Source organism: Oncorhynchus clarkii, unplaced genomic scaffold (assembly GCF_045791955.1).
Source record: "Oncorhynchus clarkii lewisi isolate Uvic-CL-2024 unplaced genomic scaffold, UVic_Ocla_1.0 unplaced_contig_3728_pilon_pilon, whole genome shotgun sequence".
NCBI lineage: Eukaryota > Metazoa > Chordata > Actinopteri > Salmoniformes > Salmonidae > Oncorhynchus > Oncorhynchus clarkii.
In genome coordinates this window covers 15,395-38,603 of record NW_027261026.1, presented here as the reverse complement: position 1 = coordinate 38,603, position 23,209 = coordinate 15,395, and the positions used below count along the sequence as shown (strand labels likewise).

At 44.9% G+C, this 23,209-nt stretch overlaps 1 protein-coding gene across 1 annotated transcript in view; it reads right to left on the bottom strand.

The window, feature by feature from the left end:
• LOC139403848 (dmX-like protein 2) overlaps nt 1–23,209 on the bottom strand; it is a gene marked incomplete at its 5' end in the record, with an annotated part of 40,099 nt that overhangs the window by 2,432 nt on the left and 14,458 nt on the right. Inside the window, 14 exons of the mRNA XM_071147002.1 lie at nt 3,453–3,505; nt 3,603–3,694; nt 4,450–4,527; nt 5,026–5,153; nt 5,425–5,485; nt 10,643–10,787; nt 10,870–10,991; nt 12,457–12,543; nt 16,626–16,691; nt 17,904–18,021; nt 18,674–18,875; nt 21,737–21,822; nt 22,499–22,635; nt 22,795–22,985. Of these exons, the coding sequence (XP_071003103.1) occupies nt 3,453–3,505; nt 3,603–3,694; nt 4,450–4,527; nt 5,026–5,153; nt 5,425–5,485; nt 10,643–10,787; nt 10,870–10,991; nt 12,457–12,543; nt 16,626–16,691; nt 17,904–18,021; nt 18,674–18,875; nt 21,737–21,822; nt 22,499–22,635; nt 22,795–22,985 (1,566 nt within the window). The remainder of the gene's footprint in view (nt 1–3,452; nt 3,506–3,602; nt 3,695–4,449; nt 4,528–5,025; nt 5,154–5,424; nt 5,486–10,642; nt 10,788–10,869; nt 10,992–12,456; nt 12,544–16,625; nt 16,692–17,903; nt 18,022–18,673; nt 18,876–21,736; nt 21,823–22,498; nt 22,636–22,794; nt 22,986–23,209) is intronic.

Here is a 23,209-nt window from a genome sequence, read left to right as displayed (position 1 = left end):
AAGAGTAGCTGATGCCTTTGCAGGAACTAATGGACCACAGGAAGGGTAACTGCTGCCTTGGCAGGAACTAATGGACCACAGGAAGAGTAGCTGATGCCTTGGCAGGAACGAATGGACCCCATGAAGAGTAGCTGATGCCTTTGCAGGAACTACAGGAAGAGTAACTGCTGCCTTGGCAGGAACTAATGGACCTCATGAAGAGTAGCTGATGCCTTGGCAGGAACGAATGGACCCCATGAAGAGTAGCTGATGCCTTGGCAGGAACTAATGAAACCAAGGAAGAGTAGCTTCTGCCTTGGCAGGAAATAATGGACCACAAGAAGAATAGCTGCTGCCTTGGCAGGAACTAATGGACCACAGGAAGAGTAACTGCTGCCTTGGCAGGAACTAATGGACCACAGGAAGAGTAGCTGATGCCTTGGCAGGAACTAATGGACCACAGGAAGAGTAGCTGCTACTTTGGCAGGAACTAATGGACCACAGGAAGAGTAGCTGCTGCCTTGGCAGGAACTAATGGACCACAGGAAGAGTAGCTGATGCCTTGGCAGGAACTAATGGACCACAGGAAGAGTAGCTGATGCCTTGGCAGGAACTAATGGACCTCATGAAGAGTAGCTGATGCCTTGGCAGGAACTAATGGACCACATGAAGAGTAGCTGATGCCTTGGCAGGAACTAATGGACCACAGGAAGAGTAACTGCTGCCTTGGCAGGAACTAATGGACCACAGGAAGAGTAGCTGATGCCTTGGCAGGAACTAATGGACCCCAGTAAGAGTAGCTGCTGTCTTGGCAGGAACTAATGAACCCCATGAAGAGTAGCTGATGCCTTGGCAGGAACTAATGGACCCCAGGAAGAGTAGCTGATGCCTTGGCAGGAACTAATGGACCCCAGGAAGAGTAGCTGCTGCCTTGGCAGGAACTAATGGACCACAGGAAGAGTAACTGCTGCCTTGGCAGGAACTAATGGACCACAGGAAGAGTAGCTGATGCCTTGGCAGGAACTAATGGACCACAGGAAGAGTAGTTGCTGCCTTGGCAGGAACTAATGGACCACAGGAAGAGTAGCTGCTGCCTTGGCAGGAACTAATGGACCACAGGAAGAGTAACTGCTGCCTTGGCAGGAACTAATGGACCCCAGTAAGAGTAGCTGCTGTCTTGGCAGGAACTAATGAACCCCATGAAGAGTAGCTGATGCCTTGGCAGGAACTAATGGACCCCAGGAAGAGTAGCTGATGCCTTGGCAGGAACTAATGGACCCCAGGAAGAGTAGCTGCTGCCTTGGCAGGAACTAATGGACCACAGGAAGAGTAGCTGATGCCTTGGCAGGAACTAATGGACCACAGGAAGAGTAGCTGATGCCTTGGCAGGAACTAATGGACCACAGGAAGAGTAGCTGCTGCCTTGGCAGGAACTAATGGACCACAGGAAGAGTAACTGCTGCCTTGGCAGGAACTAATGGACCTCATGGAAGAGTTGCTGATGCCTTGGCAGGAACTAATGGACCACAGGAAGAGTAGCTGCTGTCTTGGCAGGAACTAATGGACCCCAGTAAGAGTAGCTGCTGCCTTGGCAGGAACTAATGGACCTCATGAAGAGTAGCTGATGTCTTGGCAGGAACTAATGGACCTCATGAAGAGTAGCTGATGCCTTGGCAGGAACTAATGGACCTCATGAAGAGTAGCTGATGTCTTGGCAGGAACTAATGGGGATCCTTAATAAATACAAATACAAACATCCAGTTCTGGTTGCCTATTTATAAATTATTTATTAAATCATTATTTATTGAAGTTCTTGTCTCTCGTTATCATCATGGACCACAGGAAGAGTAACTGCTGCCTTGGCAGGAACTAATGGACCCCAGTAAGAGTAGCTGCTGTCTTGGCAGGAACTAATGAACCCCATGAAGAGTAGCTGATGCCTTGGCAGGAACTAATGGACCCCAGGAAGAGTAGCTGATGCCTTGGCAGGAACTAATGGACCCCAGGAAGAGTAGCTGCTGCCTTGGCAGGAACTAATGGACCACAGGAAGAGTAGCTGATGCCTTGGCAGGAACTAATGGACCACAGGAAGAGTAGCTGATGCCTTGGCAGGAACTAATGGACCACAGGAAGAGTAGCTGCTGCCTTGGCAGGAACTAATGGACCACAGGAAGAGTAACTGCTGCCTTGGCAGGAACTAATGGACCTCATGGAAGAGTAGCTGATGCCTTGGCAGGAACTAATGGACCACAGGAAGAGTAGCTGCTGTCTTGGCAGGAACTAATGGACCCCAGTAAGAGTAGCTGCTGCCTTGGCAGGAACTAATGGACCTCATGAAGAGTAGCTGATGTCTTGGCAGGAACTAATGGACCTCATGAAGAGTAGCTGATGCCTTGGCAGGAACTAATGGACCTCATGAAGAGTAGCTGATGTCTTGGCAGGAACTAATGGGGATCCTTAATAAATACAAATACAAACATCCAGTTCTGGTTGCCTATTTATAAATTATTTATTAAATCATTATTTATTGAAGTTCTTGTCTCTCGTTATCATTGAACCTCTGCTAACTACATTCTTCACCTCTGGCCTAAGAACAGCCCTTAGTCTGGAGTTATCATTGATCCTCTGCTAGCTACATTCTTCACCTCTGGCCTAAGAACAGCTCTTAGTCTGGAGTTATCATTGAACCTCTGCTAGCTACATTCTTCACCTCTGGCCTAAGAACAGCCCTTAGTCTGGAGTTATCATTGATCCTCTGCTAGCTACATTCTTCACCTCTGGCCTAAGAACAGCCCTTAGTCTGGAGTTATCATTGATCCTCTGCTAGCTACATTCTTCACCTCTGGCCTAAGAACAGCCCTTATTCTGGAGTTATCATTGATCCTCTGCTAGCTACATTCTTCACCTCTGGCCTAAGAACAGCCCTTAGTTTGGAGTTATCACACAATACTCCCAGAGTTCTCATGCCTTATTGCTTAAATATCTTTGTTAAAAATAAGTCTATATTTCCCTTGACAGAGTGATGCTGAATGTAAAAATGTCCTAACTTACCACACTCTCCTCTACTTTGCTTGATCAAGTCTAAATTTGATCGGTCACCTAATCTTTCATGTAATGGAGACACAATTGTGGCATCTAACTAGTTCATTTGGCTGGTTTTATCTGCTGTGGTAACTTTGTATGTTCATTTCTGGAGGACTGAAATGACAACTAAATCTTACCATGTACCATGGCGTTACTAGGTGAAATAAGAGTGTCCCACAGGAAGACATTTCTGGAGGACTGAAATTACAACTAAATCTTACCATGTACCATGGCGTTACTAGGGGAAATAAGAGTGTCCCACAGGAAGACATTTCTGGAGGACTGAAATTACAACTAAATCTTACCATGTACCATGGCGTTACTAGGGGAAATAAGAGTGTCCCACAGGAAGACATTTCTGGAGGACTGAAATTACAACTAAATCTTACCATGTACCATGGCGTTACTAGGTGAAATAAGAGTGTCCCACAGGCAGACATTTCTGGAGGAGAAAAGGAGAAAAGAGTTTCAGTCATTGGAGTTACTGTTATGACAGTATTGAGAATGGTGTAGTTTTGATATGTAATGTTGATACTGACCTGCTGTCGTTGGACTGTCCTGCCGTTGCGATGAGACTGGAGGAAGTGATGAAGGCAAAATCACCACAGGTCTTAGAGTGGCACTGCCAACTCTAGAGAGAGACAGAGAGAGATAGTGAGTCAGAGAGAGAGAGGGAAAGAGACAGAGACCGAGAGTGAGACAGAGAGAGAGAGGGAAAGAGACAGAGAGAGAGTGAGTCAGAGAGAGAGAGGGAAAGAGACAGAGACCGAGAATGAGAGAGAGAGAGAGGGAATGAGACAGAGAGAGAGTGAGTCAGAGAGAGAGAGGGAAAGAGACAGAGACCGAGAGAGAGTTAGTCAGAGAGAGAGAGAGAGAGTGAGTCAGAGAGAGAGAGGGAAAGAGACCGAGAGTGAGACAGAGAGAGAGAGGGAGAGACAGAGACCGAGAGAGAGTTAGTCAGAGAGAGAGAGGGAGAGACAGAGACCGAGAGAGAGACAGAGAGGGAGAGGGAGATTGAGAGAGAGAGGGAGATCGAGAAAGAGACAGGGAGAGCGAAAGAGAGAGAGAGAGGGAGAGCAAAATAGAGCAAGACAGAGAAAGAGGGAGAGAAAGAACAGAGAGGGGGAGAGAAAGAAAAGAGGGGGAGAGAAAGAAAAGAGGAGGAGTCAGACCGAGCGAGAGAGGAAGGGCGATAGAAGGCTGTGTTAGCCTCAGTCAAGCAGACAGAGGAAATCGATCACACCCAATCGCTCTATCACTCACACACGCCCACTCTCTCACTCTCCCACCCTCTGTAAAACCCCCATCCCTAATCCTTCAAGCACCAGTGTGTGTGTGTGTGTGTGTGTGTGTGTGTGTGTGTGTGTGTGTGTGTGTGCTACGTACCACGTAGGGCTTGGGGTTGGAGGAGGTCTGGTTGACCTGCCACAGACTGAGGAAGCCTTCTCCATCTGATACACCACACTGGAGAGACAGACAGAGACAGAAAGAGAGAGAGACAGAGAGATAGCGAGAGACAGAGACAGAGAGATAGCGAGAGACAGAGACAGAGGGATAGCGAGAGACAGACAGAGAGATAGCAAGAGACAGAGAGACAGAGAAAGACAGAGATAGCGAGAGAGAGAGACAAAGATAGCGAGAGAGAGACAGAGAGAGAGACAGAGATAGCGAGAGACAGACAGAGAGAGAGAGACAGAGAGAAAGATAGACAGAGGGAGAGAGACGTGGAGAGAGAGAGAGATAGCGAGAGACAGACAGAGATAGACAGAGAGAAAGACAGAGCGAGATAGTCAGAGAGGCAGATACAGAGAGAGCGACAGGAAGAGAGAGACAGACACAGATACAGAGAGACAGCGACACAGAGAGAGACAGACAGACAGACCAACACAGAGAGATCAGCACAATCATAATACTGAGGATGAAAAATAGTATTGTTGTCTGTGTGTGTGTCTGTGTGTGGACCTTGTTTCCCTGTGAGTTGAAGTAGAGGCGTGTGACTCTGGCATTGCCTGCCTGTCTGAAGCAGATGAGTTGCTGTGGCCTGTTCCACTCAAACATACGGACACTGCCGTCCTGAGCCCCAGTCATATCTAATACACAGACACAGAAACATTAGGAAATGTTTGAAATTCCCCTGTTTGAAGGAGCAGACCCGTCATTCAAACAGTGTTGTGTACAGGCCGTCAGTATGCTGTATAGTACACATACTGTATATAACCTAGTAGTGGCATACTGTATATAACCTAGTAGTGGTATACTGTATATAACGAAGTAGTGGTATACTGTATATAACCTAGTAGTGACATACTGTATACAACCTAGTAGTGGTATATGGTACTGTATACATTAGATGGTACCTACAGTACTGGAATATGGGGTGGGAGGTCATTCTCTTCACATTGTTCAGGTTCCTCTTCATAATCTGAAAAACAACATTTAAATAACCTAATACATCAAACTTCATTTGAAACCTCAGTCTTTAAAACATTCAGTCAATACACAGTGATGCCCTACACTACGGACTTCAGTAGTCAACTAGGACATTTCTTTACACTGAAACAGCTCTGATGAAGGCCAACATGCCGATACGTCAGCTTCATAAACTGAAGTGATACTGGCCAGAGCAGTGGGCAGGTCTTTCTTTTAAGTCATTAAAACTACTCTACAACCTTTCACTCTAAAGGGGATTCATCATCTGAACTGGGACCTGTTTTACACATACAGTCTGGCCTTACCAAGACTCACCACCTAGAATAGGACATATTTATACTTCTGGTACAAGGTACTCCATATTGACTGTAGCATGAAGAATTATCACTAGAATGGGACATATTTATACTTCTGGTACAAGGTACTCCATATTGACTGTAGCATGAAGAATTATCACTAGAATGGGACATATTTATACTTCTGGTACAAGGTACTCCATATTGACTGTAGCATGTAGAATTATCACTAGAATAGGACATATTTATACTTCTGGTACAAGGTACTCCATATTGACTGTAGCATGAAGAATTATCACTAGAATGGGACATATTTATACTTCTGGTACAAGGTACTCCATATTGACTGTAGCATGAAGAATTATCACTAGAATAGGACATATTTATACTTCTGGTACAAGGTACTCCATATTGACTGTAGCATGAAGAATTATCACTAGAATGGGACATATTTATACTTCTGGTACAAGGTACTCCATATTGACTGTAGCATGTAGAATTATCACTAGAATAGGACATATTTATACTTCTGGTACAAGGTACTCCATATTGACTGTAGCATGTAGAATTATCACTAGAATGGGACATATTTATACTTCTGGTACAAGGTACTCCATATTGACTGTAGCATGAAGAATTATCACTAGAATGGGACATATTTATACTTCTGGTACAAGGTACTCCATATTGACTGTAGCATGAAGAATTATCACTAGAATGGGACATATTTATACTTCTGGTACAAGGTACTCCATATTGACTGTAGCATGTAGAATTATCACTAGAATAGGACATATTTATACTTCTGGTACAAGGTACTCCATATTGACTGTAGCATGAAGAATTATCACTAGAATGGGACATATTTATACTTCTGGTACAAGGTACTCCATATTGACTGTAGCATGAAGAATTATCACTAGAATGGGACATATTTATACTTCTGGTACAAGGTACTCCATATTGACTGTAGCATGAAGAATTATCACTAGAATGGGACATATTTATACTTCTGGTACAAGGTACTCCATATTGACTGTAGCATGTAGAATTATCACTAGAATAGGACATATTTATACTTCTGGTACAAGGTACTCCATATTGACTGTAGCATGTAGAATTATCACTAGAATGGGACATATTTATACTTCTGGTACAAGGTACTCCATATTGACTGTAGCATGTAGAATTATCACTAGAATGGGACATATTTATACTTCTGGTACAAGGTACTCCATATTGACTGTAGCATGTAGAATTATCACTAGAATAGGACATATTTATACTTCTGGTACAAGGTACTCCATATTGACTGTAGCATGAAGAATTATCACTAGAATGGGACATATTTATACTTCTGGTACAAGGTACTCCATATTGACTGTAGCATGAAGAATTATCACTAGAATAGGACATATTTATACTTCTGGTACAAGGTACTCCATATTGACTGTAGCATGAAGAATTATCACTAGAATGGGACATATTTATACTTCTGGTACAAGGTACTCCATATTGACTGTAGCATGTAGAATTATCACTAGAATAGGACATATTTATACTTCTGGTACAAGGTACTCCATATTGACTGTAGCATGTAGAATTATCACTAGAATGGGACATATTTATACTTCTGGTACAAGGTACTCCATATTGACTGTAGCATGAAGAATTATCACTAGAATGGGACATATTTATACTTCTGGTACAAGGTACTCCATATTGACTGTAGCATGAAGAATTATCACTAGAATGGGACATATTTATACTTCTGGTACAAGGTACTCCATATTGACTGTAGCATGAAGAATTATCACTAGAATGGGACATATTTATACTTCTGGTACAAGGTACTCCATATTGACTGTAGCATGTAGAATTATCACTAGAATAGGACATATTTATACTTCTGGTACAAGGTACTCCATATTGACTGTAGCATGAAGAATTATCACTAGAATGGGACATATTTATACTTCTGGTACAAGGTACTCCATATTGACTGTAGCATGAAGAATTATCACTAGAATGGGACATATTTATACTTCTGGTACAAGGTACTCCATATTGACTGTAGCATGAAGAATTATCACTAGAATGGGACATATTTATACTTCTGGTACAAGGTACTCCATATTGACTGTAGCATGAAGAATTATCACTAGAATAGGACATATTTATACTTCTGGTACAAGGTACTCCATATTGACTGTAGCATGAAGAATTATCACTAGAATGGGACATATTTATACTTCTGGTACAAGGTACTCCATATTGACTGTAGCATGTAGAATTATCACTAGAATAGGACATATTTATACTTCTGGTACAAGGTACTCCATATTGACTGTAGCATGAAGAATTATCACTAGAATTGGACATATTTATACTTCTGGTACAAGGTACTCCATATTGACTGTAGCATGAAGAATTATCACTAGAATGGGACATATTTATACTTCTGGTACAAGGTACTCCATATTGACTGTAGCATGTAGAATTATCACTAGAATAGGACATATTTATACTTCTGGTACAAGGTACTCCATATTGACTGTAGCATGAAGAATTATCACTAGAATGGGACACATTTATACTTCTGGTACAAGGTACTCCATATTGACTGTAGCATGAAGAATTATCACTAGAATAGGACATATTTATACTTCTGGTACAAGGTACTCCATATTGACTGTAGCATGAAGAATTATCACTAGAATAGGACATATTTATACTTCTGGTACAAGGTACTCCATATTGACTGTAGCATGAAGAATTATCACTAGAATAGGACATATTTATACTTCTGGTACAAGGTACTCCATATTGACTGTAGCATGAAGAATTATCACTAGAATGGGACATATTTATACTTCTGGTACAAGGTACTCCATATTGACTGTAGCATGAAGAATTATCACTTGAATGGGGACATATTTGAGAAGTGTTGATGCGGTGACGCAGGCCTGTACCTTGGGCAGCCGAGGAGACGCTGTGAGAGCTGGGTATCTGTGTGTTGATACTCTCCCATCTCTCTCATACAAACACACACACTGCCTATCTCTGGTAACATAGACTCATCTACCAGCCTGTTTAGTCCTCAACTCTCTGTCTGTTTGGCCTGAGATAGATAAAGCAGTGTCCATATTCACTGGACTGACTAGGTCCAGCTAGCGGGCCTCAGTTCAGACACAGCGAGTGAGGAATAGGGTGAGACAATGACTTCTGACATTGAAAGTAAAACGTTTGTCTGCTTGCTTTAAACCGTACTGTCTTGCAGTACTCTGATGAGTTCTGATAGGTACTGCTGCACATATTACCTATGACACCAGAGCAGTGTGGGGAGAGACAATAGGAAGGGCTTTTCATAATAAACAGACAGGACCTTGAGTTTAGAGTGGTGAGCTGTGAGCCAGACAGGCTGGGACGGAGGTTTGACTCCTGAGTACTGTGTCCCTCTACAGGTCAGTACAGACTACTACCTCTCTCACTGGACTACACTGCACTGACAAGGTCCAAGTAAATGGAAAGTAGGAAAGGAGATACTGTACCTAGTCAGTTGTCCAACTGAATGCATTCAACTGAAATGTCAAAAGTTTGGGGTCACTTAGAAATGTCCTTGTTTTTGAAAGAAAGGCACATTTTGTTGTCCATTGAAATAACATCAAATTGATCAGAAATACAGTGTAGACATTGTTAATGTTGTAAATGACTATTGTAGCTGGAAATGGCAGATTTTTTATGGAATATCTACATAGGCGTACAGAGGCCCATTATCAGCAACCATCACTCCTGTGTTCCAATGGCACGTTAGATTAGCTAATCCAAGTTTATCATTTTAAAATACTAATTTATCATTAGAAAACCATTTTTCAATTATGTTAGCACAGCTGAAAACTGTTTTTCTAATTAAAGAAGCTATAAAACGGGCCTTCTGTAGACTAGTTGAGTATCTGGAGATCAAGCATTAGTGGGTTCGATTACAGGCTAAAAAAGGCCAGCATACCGGAGTCGCCTCTTCACTGTTGACGTTGAGACTGGTGTTTTGCGGGTACAATTTAATGAAGCTGACAGTTGAATACTTGTGAGGTGTCTGTTTCTCAAACTAGACACTTTAAAGTACTTGTCCTCTTTCCCAGTTGTGCACCGGGGCCTCCCACTCCTCTTTCTATTCTGGTTAGAGCCAGTTTGCGCGGTTCTGTGAAGGGAGTAGTATACAGAGGGGGTGCGTCAACTGAGTGGGTTGATTCACTGATGTGGTCATCCTGTCTGGGTTGGCGATAAACTTGATGATAAACTTGGATTAGCTAACACAACGTGCCATTGGAACACAGGAGTGATGGTTGATGAAAATGGGCCTCTGTACGCCTATGTAGATATTCCATTAAAAATCAGACGTTTCAAGCTACAATAGTAATTTACAACATTAACAATGTATTTCTGATCAATTTGATGTTATTTTAATGGACAGAAAATGTGCTTTTCTTTCAAAAACAAGGTATATATATATATATATATATATATATATATACACTGTATGTATGTGTGTGTGTGTCTGTGTGTGTGATTATACTATGCATCTGTGTGTATGTGAGTGAGTGGAGGATGTTTTGTGTGTGTAGGATGTTTTGTGTGTGTATGTGTGTGTGAGTGAGTGAGTGAGTGGATGTTTTGAGTGTGTAGGATGTTTTGTGTGTGAGTGAATTTGTGAGTGAGTGGAGGATGTTTTGTGTGTGTAGGATGTTTTGTGTGTGTATGTGTGTGAGTGAGTAAGTGAGTGTGTGGAGGATGTTTTGTGTGTGTGAGTGAGTGAGTGAGTGAGTGAGTGAGTGGAGGATGTTTGTGTGTCATACCACACTAGCACCCATGCTGGTCTGCCCACTCCCTAGCCAGGGCATGGATGCAGAGGCTGCCATGTCTTTGGGGTTGAAGTGGGACGGGGTAGAGGAGGCCTGGGCAACGTTAGTGTGGGAAGAACGGTAGTCCACGTCATCAGAACTGAGGAGAGAAAGAAGTCCAACACAATGTATGAATATGTGTATATGTGTATGTGTATATGTGTGTGTAACAGTGTACTGACCTGTGTGACTCCTTGTCAAAGTCCTCTCCTATCCAGGTGTAGGGCTGAGCAGCTAACAGAGTGGACACATCAACCTCCTGCACGTCGTGAGTGGACGCCAGCACTATCTCATTGGTGTTAGCCTGGAGGGGGAGGAGAGAGGGGGAGGGAGGGAGAGAAGAGGGGGGGAGGGAGAGAAGAGGGGGGACGAGGGAGGGAGAGAAGAGAGGGGACGAGGGAGGGAGAGAAGAGAGGGGACGAGGGAGGGAGAGAAGAGAGGGGACGAGGGAGGGAGAGAAGAGAGGGGACGAGGGAGGGAGAGAAGAGCGGGGAGGGGACGAGGGAGGGAGAGAAGAGGGGGGGGGGGTGGGAGGGAAGAGGGGGGAGAGAAGTGAGGGGAGGAGGGGATAAGGGAGGGAGGGAGAGAAGAGGAGGGAGGGAGGGAGAGAAGAGGGGGAGGGAGGGAGAGAAGAGAGGGGGGAGGGAGAGAAGAGAGAGGGGAGGGAGGGAGAGAAGAGAGGGGACAAGGGAAGGAGAGAAGAGGGGGAGGGGACGAGGGAGGGAGAGAAGAGGGGGGAGAAGAGAGGGGAGAAGAGAGGGGAGGAGGGGATAAGGGAGGGAGGGAGAGAAGAAGGGGGAGGGGGGAGGGAGAGAAGAGGGGAGGAGGGGACGAGGGAGGGAGAGAAGAGGGGACGAGGGGGGAGGGAGAGAAGAGGGGAGGAGGGGACGAGGGAGGGAGAGAAGAGGGGACGAGGGAGGGAGAGAAGAGGGGGGAGGGGAGGAGGGAGGGAGAGAAGAGGCCAGTAAATGTATACCACATCATCTGAATGAGTAGACACATTCCAACGTACAGAACATTTATATGTGGTGAACTGTGTGTTAACCCCCCTAAGGCTGATGTCCACGCCCATGTGGAAATCTATTTAGCAGAATACAAAAATCCATCAGTTTAAGTTACAGATATCATTTATTTTGCATTGGATGTGTCTCAATCCACCGCATCCGCCTAAGTAACACTTCCGCATTTGGGGTGAAAGGTGACAGAGCTAGAGCAGTGTTTGTCAGACCATGAGACATCAGAAAATCGGTACTCTCACAAAATCGTCTGTAGCGACGGAACGGTTTGGACAAAAATCCCTTTACGGAGGAGACTCTCAGGAACACGATGGTGTTCTTCATTTTGCTCTACGACCCCCACAAGCGTCTTGGGACTGGTCTGAAGCCGATACTGCCGATCTGCCAACTTCTGTCTGTAGGGTCCCAACAGTTTGGGCTAAACACTGATCTGTGTAAAGGTGAGACTCTCAGGAACACGTATACATGGGCTGTTCTGCTCTAGGACGTCCACAGGTCTCACAAGTCCAGTCTGAAGGTCCCCCGGTACCAGTTTAAAATCATTTATGGAAGTATATATGGAGACTGTTTAGTGACAAAAATAAGGGATTAAATAGATGTAAAAAAAAGTATCAAATTAGACGGGGCTTAGACTGTTATATGTTAATGGTGTCGGACTCTAAAACCTGACGTAGTTTGACATTCAGGTGCCATGTTCATCAAATGGGAAAGCTTTGTGTGTGGGTGTCTGTGTGCACTGCAGAGGTCTCTCACCCTGTTGATGGCGAAGGCCATGATGATGTCAGACTCCTTGTGGATGATCTTAGCATTCCTTCCTGGGTAGCCTAAGTCTCCCTCCACCTGGAACACATTATCACAGCACCCGCCATCATTTAGTACACCTGGTACATACATACTGTACACAGACACACAATGTCTTAGCATAGACACCTGTTACATACACACACAGCCACACGCTATCACAACACCCCTACACTGACACACAGCCACACACAGCAGTGACACAGTGAGCACTCAGAGAGAACATGCAGGTTAGGTCCACGTGACACCTCTCTGTCAGAGCTGGAAGAGGGGCTGGAATAAGTCATCATTAAAGAGGGGATGATAGTATTTAGGAAGAGATGAAGAATGGGTCCAGCAGCAGAAGAATGAAAGACTTTAGGCCCAGCTATAGAAGGAATGACCAGACAGAGACAGACCATGTGTCAGTGGGGGTAGAGACAGACCGTGTGTCAGTGGGGGTAGAGACAGACCGTGTGTCAGTGGGGGTAGAGACAGACCGTGTGTCAGTGGGGGTAGAGACAGACCGTGTGTTAGTGGGGGTAGAGACAGACCGTGTGTTAGTGGGGGGAGAGACAGACCGTGTGTTAGTGGGGGGAGAGACAGACCGTGTGTTAGTGGGGGTAGAGACAGACCGTGTGTTAGTGGGGGCTAGAGACAGACCGTGTGTTAGTGGGGGGGTAGAGACAGACCGTGTGTTAGTGGGGGGTAGAGACAGACCGTGTGTTAGTGGGGGGTAGAGACAGACCGTGTGTTAGTGGGGGGTAGAGACAGACCGTGTGTTAGTGGGGGTAGAGACAGACCGTGTGTTAGTGGGGGTAGAGACAGACCGTGTGTTAGTGGGGGTAGAGACAGACCGTGTGTTAGTGGGGGTAGAGACAGACCGTGTGTTAGTGGGGGGTAGAGACAGACCGTGTGTTAGTGGGGGTAGAGACAGACCGTGTGTTAGTGGGGGTAGAGACAGACCGTGTGTTGGTGGGGGTAGAGACAGACCGTGTCAGTGTGTTAGTGGGGGTAGAGACAGACCGTGTCAGTGTGTTAGTGGGGGTAGAGACAGACCGTGTCAGTGTGGGTAGAGACAGACCGTGTCAGTGTGTTAGTGGGGGTAGAGACAGACCGTGTCAGTGTGTTAGTGGGGGTAGAGACAGACCGTGTCAGTGTGGGTAGAGACAGACCGTGTCAGTGTGTTAGTGGGGGTAGAGACAGACCGTGTCAGTGTGTTAGTGGGGGTAGAGACAGACAGTGTCAGTGTGTTAGTGGGGGTAGAGACAGACCGTGTTAGTGGGGGTAGAGACAGACCGTGTTAGTGGGGGTAGAGACAGACCGTGTCAGTGTGTTAGTGGGGGTAGAGACAGACCGTGTCAGTGTGTCAGTGGGGGTAGAGACAGACCGTGTCAGTGTGTCAGTGGGGGTAGAGACAGACCGTGTGTCAGTGGAGGTAGAGACAGACCGTGTGTCAGTGGGGGTAGAGACAGACCGTGTGTCAGTGGGGGTAGAGACAGACCGTGTGTCAGTGGGGGTAGAGACAGACCGTGTGTCAGTGGGGGTAGAGACAGACCGTGTGTCAGTGGGGGTAGAGACAGACCGTGTGTCAGTGGGGGTAGAGACAGACCGTGTGTTAGTGGGGGTAGAGACAGACCGTGTGTTAGTGGGGGTAGAGACAGACCGTGTGTTGGTGGGGGTAGAGACAGACCGTGTGTTGGTGGGGGTAGAGACAGACCGTGTGTTGGTGGGGGTAGAGACAGACCGTGTGTTGGTGGGGGTAGAGACAGACCGTGTCAGTGTGTTGGTGGGGGTAGAGACAGACCGTGTCAGTGTGTTAGTGGGGGTAGAGACAGACCGTGTCAGTGTGTTAGTGGGGGTAGAGACAGACCGTGTCAGTGTGGTGAGGTGATGTAATGAGGTAGTGGGTTAGTGACAGACAGTGGGTTGAGGTGATGAGGTAGTGGGTTAGTGACAGACAGTGGGTTGAGGTGATGAGGTAGTGGGTTAGTGACAGACAGTGGGTTGAGGTGATGAGGTAGTGGGTTAGTGACAGACATTGGGTTGAGGTGATGAGGTAGTGGGTTAGTGAAAGACAGTGGGTTGAGGTGATGAGATAGTGGGTTAGTGACAGACCTTGTCAGTGGGGTGAGGTGATGTGATGAGGTAGGTTAGTGACAGACATTTGGGTGAGGTGATGTGATGAGTTAATGGGTTAGTGACAGTGAGGTGATGAGGTAGTGGGTTAGTGACAGACCGTGTCAGTGGGGTGAGGTGATGTGATGAGTTAGTGGGTTAGTGACAGTGAGGTTAGGTAGTAGGTAAGGTTGCAAAATTATGCTAACTTTCCCCAAATTCTTACATTTTTCAGAAATCCTGGTTTAAGGATTACGGATTCTTATTCCTTCCTGATTCCAGGAATATTACAAATGTGATTTCTGGAAAACCCTGGTCGTGTTGGGTTAGTGAGTAGTAATGGTGAGGTGAAGCTCTGGAAAACCCTGGTCGTGTTGGGTTAGTGAGTAGTAATGGTGAGGTGAAGCTCTGGAAAACCCTGGTCATGGTGGGTTAGTGAGTAGTAATGGTGAGGTGAAGCTCTGGAAAACCCTGGTCATGGTGGGTTAGTGAGTAGTAATGGTGAGGTGAAGCTCTGGAATACCCTGGTAGTGTTGGGTTAGTGAGTAGTAATGGTGAGGTGAAGCTCTGGAAAACCCTGGTAGTGGTGGGTTAGTGAGTAGTAATGGTGAGGTGAAGCTCTGGAAAACCCTGGTCGTGTTGGGTTAGTGAGTAGTAATGGTGAGGTGAAGCTCTGGAAAACCCTGGTCGTGTTGGGTTAGTAAGTAGTAATGGTGAGGTGAAGCTCTGGAAAACCCTGGTTGTGTTGGGTTAGTGAGTAGTAATGGTGAGGTGAAGCTCTGGAAAACCCTGGTAGTGTTGGGTTAGTGAGTAGTAATGGTGAGGTGAAGCTCTGGAAAACCCTGGTCGTGTTGGGTTAGTGAGTAGTAATGGTGAGGTGAAGCTCTGGAAAACCCTGGTAGTGTTGGGTTAGTGAGTAGTAATGGTGAGGTGAAGCTCTGGAAAACCCTGGTCATGGTGGGTTAGTGAGTAGTAATGGTGAGGTGAAGCTCTGGAAAACCCTGGTAGTGTTGGGTTAGTGAGTAGTAATGGTGAGGTGAAGCTCTGGAAAACCCTGGTCATGGTGGGTTAGTGAGTAGTAATGGTGAGGTGAAGCTCTGGAAAACCCTGGTAGTGTTGGGATAGTGAGTAGTAATGGTGAGGTGAAGCTCTGGAAAACCCTGGTCATGGTGGGTTAGTGAGTAGTAATGGTGAGGTGAAGCTCTGGAAAACCCTGGTAGTGTTGGGTTAGTGAGTAGTAATGGTGAGGTGAAACTCTGGAAAACCCTGGTAGTGTTGGGTTAGTGAGTAGTAATGGTGAGGTGAAGCTCTGGAAAACCCTGGTCATGGTGGGTTAGTGAGTAGTAATGGTGAGGTGAAACTCTGGAAAACCCTGGTCGTGTTGGGTTAGTGAGTAGTAATGGTGAGGTGAAGCTCTGGAAAACCCTGGTCATGGTGGGTTAGTGAGTAGTAATGGTGAGGTGAAGCTGGAAAACCCTGGTAGTGTTGGGTTAGTGAGTAGTAATGGTGAGGTGAAGCTCTGGAATACCCTGGTAGTGTTGGGTTAGTGAGTAGTAATGGTGAGGTGAAGCTCTGGAATACCCTGGTAGTGTTGGGTTAGTGAGTAGTAATGTTGAGGTGAAGCTCTGGAAAACCCTGGTAGTGTTGGGTTAGTGAGTAGTAATGGTGAGGTGAAGCTCTGGAAAACCCTGGTCGTGTTGGGTTAGTGAGTAGTAATGGTGAGGTGAAGCTCTGGAAAACCCTGGTAGTGTTGGGTTAGTGAGTAGTAATGGTGAGGTGAAGCTCTGGAAAACCCTGGTCATGGTGGGTTAGTGAGTAGTAATGGTGAGGTGAAGCTCTGGAAAACCCTGGTCATGGTGGGTTAGTGAGTAGTAATGGTGAGGTGAAGCTCTGGAAAACCCTGGTTGTGTTGGGTTAGTGAGTAGTAATGTTGAGGTGAAGCATGCCAAGTGATTAGAAGAGAGACTTACACAGCCCTGAGCAGGTACCAGTTCATACTGTACAGACAGACACCTTGATACTACCTTGTTGGACCTGAGAGCTCCAGATACACAGTTTGGGCTGAGGAGATCCATATAGCCTTCAACACACTACACAACACATGCACAAAACACAAAATGAAGAAAACAAAAATGACAGGGTTGTTTGGATGGTAGATACACGCAGCCACACACACAGTCAGTGTGTCAATACGTGGATGAGGCAAAGGCTTCTACCAACCCAAACAATGTCCAATCACATGGTAACAGAGTGGAGTGCTGGGGAGATAGGAGAGGTCTCTCTCAATGTAATGACAGTGGGTGGAGGGGAGGGTGGGGCACAGTCTCAACACCAAAGTCAAAATAAACACACCTTAAAGAGTTTACTTACTGGAAGTCAGGTATAAGGTAGTTTGAAATCACATCTTTAACTTTCTACTCAAATCTCAACAAAGCAGGATCTATGTATGTGGTTATAATTGCGTTTAGAAAGGAGATGCACCATATAAGATGACTGTCTGTGTTAGCAGATGTCTTCAGACATGATCATGAACATTTGAATAATACTAATAATAGAGGTGATGATAGTAGTAGTGATGGTGTGCAGACATCACAGAATTCTCTGTTCTTGATTACACAATACAAGGCCGTCAAAACCATAATAATAACAATAGAAGTGTGTGTGTGTGTGTGTGTGTGTGTGTGTGTGTGTGTGATATACACTACTCTTCAGAAGTTAAATTAACTGGGCCATAATGTACAAAATAATTATGGACCTTACTCAAAATACAGAATATATCAAATATAAATCAATAGAATTTGGGATTTGAAGAACTATTGTTGTGAAGATGATTCTAAGGACACATCCAGACTGATGATCTGTCTGACATGGTGCATGTTGTAGGAGAGGCTGGACTGGAGGAGGTAACACTATGTTAAACCTGTTTCTCAGAAGTTACCTGCTATGTACTCATTAACAAGTTAGGTGCTATAATGACACCTTTCTGAATCCACTTAATTAATCATTAACAAGTTAGGTGCTATAATGACACCTTTCTGAATCCACTTAATTAATCATTAACAAGTTAGGTGCTATAATGACACCTTTCTGAATCCACTTAATTAATCATTAACAAGTTAGGTGATATAATGACACCTTTCTGAATATACCTTGAAACATATAATGACCAATTGACTAGTTTAATGTGTAAGTAATAACCAGGTAAATAAAGGATGCCTGGTGTATGAGACCAGACATGCTGTAGATGTAGGGGACAGACAGACAGACACAGATTGTACCAGGGGTCCAGTTTAGCTCGTTACCTCGCTCTGCTTCCTCTTCTTAGTGAAGATATAGCGAATCAGAGTCTCCTGAAGAACTTCCTGTTTCACCAGGTAGTGCCAAAGACGCCTCGCAGGGAACGAAATGTGGTTCTTATTCCTGGAACACGAGACACACACACAGAAACATGTGAGAACATGGGTGTGTGTGTGTAGTCTAAGTATCTGTGTGTGTAGTCTATGGTCTATGTATCTGTGTGTAGTCTATGTATCTGTGTGTGTAGTCTATGGATCTCTCTCTGTGTGTGTGTGTGTGTGTGTGTAGTCTATGTATCTGTTTGTAGTCTATATATCTGTGTATCTGTGTGTGTGTGTGTGTGTGTGTGTGTGTGTGTGTGTGTAGTCTAAGTATCTGTGTGTGTAGTCTATGGTCTATGTATCTGTGTGTGTAGTCTATGTTCTGTGTGTAGTCTATGTATCTGTGTGTGTAGTCTATGGATCTCTCTCTGTGTGTGTGTGTGTGTGTGTGTGTAGTCTATGTATCTGTGTGTAGTCTATATATCTGTGTATGGTCTATGTATCTGTTTGTGGTCTATGTATCTGTGTGTGAGTGTGTGTAGTCTATGTATCTCTCTGTGTGTGTGTGTGTGTGTGTGTGTGTGTGTGTGTGTGTGTGTGTGTGTGTGTGTGTGTGTGTGTGTGGTCTATGTATCTGTGTGTGTAGTCTATGTATCTGTGTAGTATATGTATCTGTGTGTGTGTGTAGTCTATGTATCTGTGTGTGTGTGTGTGTGTGTGTGAATAATACCCACTTGAAAGGTGTGTTGTCAGGCTCCAGCATGGCCTTGTGTCTCAGTATGGCGGGCCCCCCTCCTGTGCTGAGGTCAGTGGGGTAGGTGTTGATGTAGTTGGGAGGAGGACCATCAAACTTGTTCATCCTCTCCTGGAGTTGGGTCTCCCAGTTCTCTAGTGTCTTCAGCACAGCATTCCCCAGAGGAGATGTCACCGGCAGGTCTGATGGAGGGAGGATAGGACGATAACAGAAAGAAAAACTGTTTTGGTTGCGCCGCTCTAGAGAGTGAGTGAGTGAGTGAGTGAGTGAGTGAGTGAGTGAGTGAGTGAGTGAGTGGGTGAGTGGGTGAGAGTGAGTGAGTGAGTGAGTGTTGAATATTTTCCCGGTATATTACAATTGTTCCATCCCCAGAATAATTCACTTTTCTCCCGGGGTACACGGAATATCCCTTCAAAACTGGAAGTGTCATTCAAAAGCATTATAAAGTATATAAATAGGCCTGTCTGGATGTAATTAGAGCTTTGATCCAAAATTCAACCCTGATGCTACCTGAGCCTGATGAGCCCTACATTAAAGACATTTACTGAGCCCTACATTAAAGACATTTACTGAGCCCTACACATTAAAGACATTTACTGAGCCCTACATTAAAGACATTTACTGAGCCCTACATTAAAGACATTTACTGAGCCCTACATTAAAGACATTTACTGAGCCCTACATTAAAGACATTTACTGAGCCCTACATTAAAGACATTTACTGAGCCCTACATTAAAGACATTTACTGAGCCCTACATTAAATACATTTACTGAGCCTTACACATTAGACATTTACTGAGCCCTACACATTAGACATTTACTGAGCCCTACATTAAAGACATTTACTGAGCCCTACATTAAAGACATTTAATGAGCCTTACACATTAGACATTTACTGAGCCTTACACATTAGACATTTACTGAGCCCTACATTAAAGACATTTACTGAGCCCTACATTAAAGACATTTACTGAGCCTTACACATTAGACATTTACTGAGCCCTACACAATAGACATTTACTGAGCCCTACATTAAAGACATTTACTGAGCCCTACACATTAAAGACATTTACTGAGCCCTACATTAAAGACATTTACTGAGCCCTACATTAAAGACATTTACTGAGCCCTACATTAAAGACATTTACTGAGCCCTACATTAAAGACATTTACTGAGCCCTACATTAAAGACATTTACTGAGCCCTACATTAAAGACATTTACTGAGCCCTACATTAAAGACATTTACTGAGCCCAAGCCCAAAAAAGCCCAAATGATGGTGCCCTTATCCAATACATATATGATATAGTCTACTGCACATTACACACGACAGAAAAACATAAAAGCCCATAGATGTAGCTAGCTATATGCTCTCTTGACTAAATAAATGAACCTAGCTCCAGTAGGTTAATCTGTATTCCTGTACTGCATTGTATTATACTGATTATGAACTGGTTTTACTCACCTCATTCAAACCATGATAAAGCAGGGAGAGATCATGTGATTCTGGTGCAGCACATGCAGCCTACAAAGTTGCTACAGGCTAGCAAATTAGATTTGAATTCTGAAATTGAATAGGGCCTATTTGTATAATTAGTAGGCTGACCTTTCATAATATTTCCCCTAATGTTACTAGCTAACCTCCTCTTTCTCTATTGTTGCTTCATTCCTTCCTCTCTTTCAACAGTTCAATGAATTACGTTTTGTTGTCCTTATCTTCATCATTCTAAAGACATCATTGAATAATATAGGACCAGAATTAGATGCAGAAGGCTTTCACTTCTCTTCATGAAGATTGAATGGTTATGGGTCTGAATAAATAACTGTTATAACCTACCACCATCGTGAGTTCACTCTTCTTTCAAACTACCTGTTTGTTCTATTGGCTGCTGTATTTAACATTCAGCAAACAAGAGCTTGTGTCCCTCTTCTGATAGTCTATTGGCATAAGAAACGCAAAAATATAATAATGTCCAACAAACTATTCTACTGTATCTTTTCCTGCATGAGACTCCAAGAGCTAAGGAGCGTTATTTAGGGAGAGAGGCCAGCGGAGCACAGGTGTGTGCGTACTGAGCAAGAGACAAGAGGCTATTCATTAGAAGCTTATTATGCATAACCCATAATTAATTTGCTAAATATAAGACTAATACTGCATTGAATGTATTACCTGAAAGAAGTGGGCTAGGACATCTATATATAAAGAACAATCTAGAACAAACAGGATGATCTATTTTGGATGCAATTTGAATGGAGTTGATGGAGAGAGAGAAAGACAGAGTGCTCGGTCAGGCACTGATTTAAAGCAACGATATTCGAGTGACAGACTGTTTTAAAACTCTGCGGCTACAATAAAAAATATATATCTTTACAATTAAGAAATAAGGTGACCCCTGAAAGCCAGATGGAGTTGGGTATATTAGACAACACTTGGTTTTATATTACTGTAATATAGACTATGCTGCAGAAAATACAGGCCTTCCTGTCACAAGAAAACAAGTTACCATGATGAGATGATAGGTCTACATGCATTCTGAACTGTCCCCACCCTGAGATGGTCTCTCTGCCCCCACCCTGAGATGGGCTCTCTGTCCCCACCCTGAGACGGGCTCTCTGTCCCCACCCTGAGATGGGCTCTCTGTCCCCACCCTGAGATGGGCTCTCTGTCCCCACCCTGAGATGGGCTCTCTGTCCCCACCCTGAGATGGGCTCTCTGTCCCCACCCTGAGATGGGCTCTCTGTCCCCACCCTGAGATGGGCTCTCTGTCCCCACCCTTAGATGGGCTCTCTGTCCCCACCCTGAGATGGGCTCTCTGTCCCCACCCTGAGATGGGCTCTCTGTCCCCACCCTGAGATGGGCTGTCTGACATCACATATAATTTAACATTTCCATTTCACTTCTTGCTGTTCATATAAATAATTTATTATCATTTACCAGTTTCTCGCAGTTATTTATCCCGGGAAATGGAGTGGTTTTGAGCAGTAAATCCCGGTAAACGGTTTCCTGCCATTCAACCCTAGTGTGTGTGTGTTTGTGTGTACCTGTGAAGTCCAGTCCAGTGAGAGGGAGGAAGGTCTTGACGTTATGTAGAGCCAGTTTCACCATGACCAGACGGATCAGAGACCAACTACACACAGAGACAGAGAGAGGAGAGAGAGGGGAGAGAGAGGGGAGAGAGAGGGGAGAGAGAGAGGAGAGAGAGAGGAGAGAGGAGAGAGAGAAAAGAGAGAGAAGAGAGGAGACAGAAGAGAGGAGAGAGAGAGAGGAGAGAGAGGAGAGAGAGGAGAGAGGAGAGAGAGGAGAGAGAGAGAGGAGAGAGGAGAGATATAGGAGAGAGGAGAGAGAGAGAGGAGAGAGAGGAGAGAGAGAGGAGAGAGAGAGAGGAGAGAGAGAGAGAGGAGAGAGAGAGGAGAGAGAGAGGAGAGAGAGAGTAGAGAGAGTAGAGAGAGTAGAGAGAGAGTAGAGAGAGAGTAGAGAGAGAGTAGAGAGAGAGTAGAGAGAGAGTAGAGAGAAGAGAGAGATGAGAGAGAGTAGAGAGAGAAGAGAGAGAGTAGAGAGAAGAGAGAGAGGAGAGAGAAGAGAGAGGAGAGAGAAGAGAGAGAGAGGAGAGAGAAGAGAGAGAGAGGAGAGAGAGTAGAGAGAAGAGAGAGAGCATACCATGACATTACAGGTAAGATGGCAGGGTGTTGAATCTTAGTAGAAAATACTCTGAACAATCAGTGTACCATGGCCCAATACAAAGGGCTGTCCACAGCTGAACTCTACTTAGATGTCAAGTAGGAAAAGGCACAACAATGACACACCTGTATGAGTTGGGGTCAGAGTGTTCAGTCATCTGTGTGTCAGAGAGGAAGGCATCATCATCATCGTCGTCATCATCCTCCTCTCCGCTCTCATCTGAGTCATACAGAGCTCCACTGTCTGACAGGGGCAGGAAGGGCTGGGGGGGAGAGGGAGGAGGAGAGGGAGGAGGAGAGAGAAAGGAGAGCTTATTTGTTTGTGTCTATTTTGATGTTTTAATGACTGTATGTACCAACAAATGGTTTGTCAGTGAGCGTATGTATATAGTGGTGTTGTGCGGAGCAGCATCACGCCTTACTTTGGCCACAAAGTAGTCCCACATGCTGAGCTCTGGAGGAATGAACTTCTCCCTGTAGGCGGGTCTCTCTGCAGGGACGGGAGGGGGGGTGGCAGGGACCTCCTTTACTGGACGACCAGGAACCAGCATCCTCATATTAAACCGTCGTCTGAGTCGATCCACATCCTCTGCCGGGGGAGGGGCTGGCACGGCTAGAGGAGGGGATGGTGGGTGTGGGAGAGAGATTGTTAGTACATATGTTTTTTTTTATAGAAACATTTTTACATGACTGCTGCCTTGTAAGAGATGAAGAGGAGTTGATCACGCATCATCGTCTTCATCACCCAGTAGAGCCCAGGAGAGGTTAGGGGGTACAGGTGGAAGGCACAGCACCAGGGTTTAGGCTCAATTCCATTTCAATTCAGGGAACTAACTG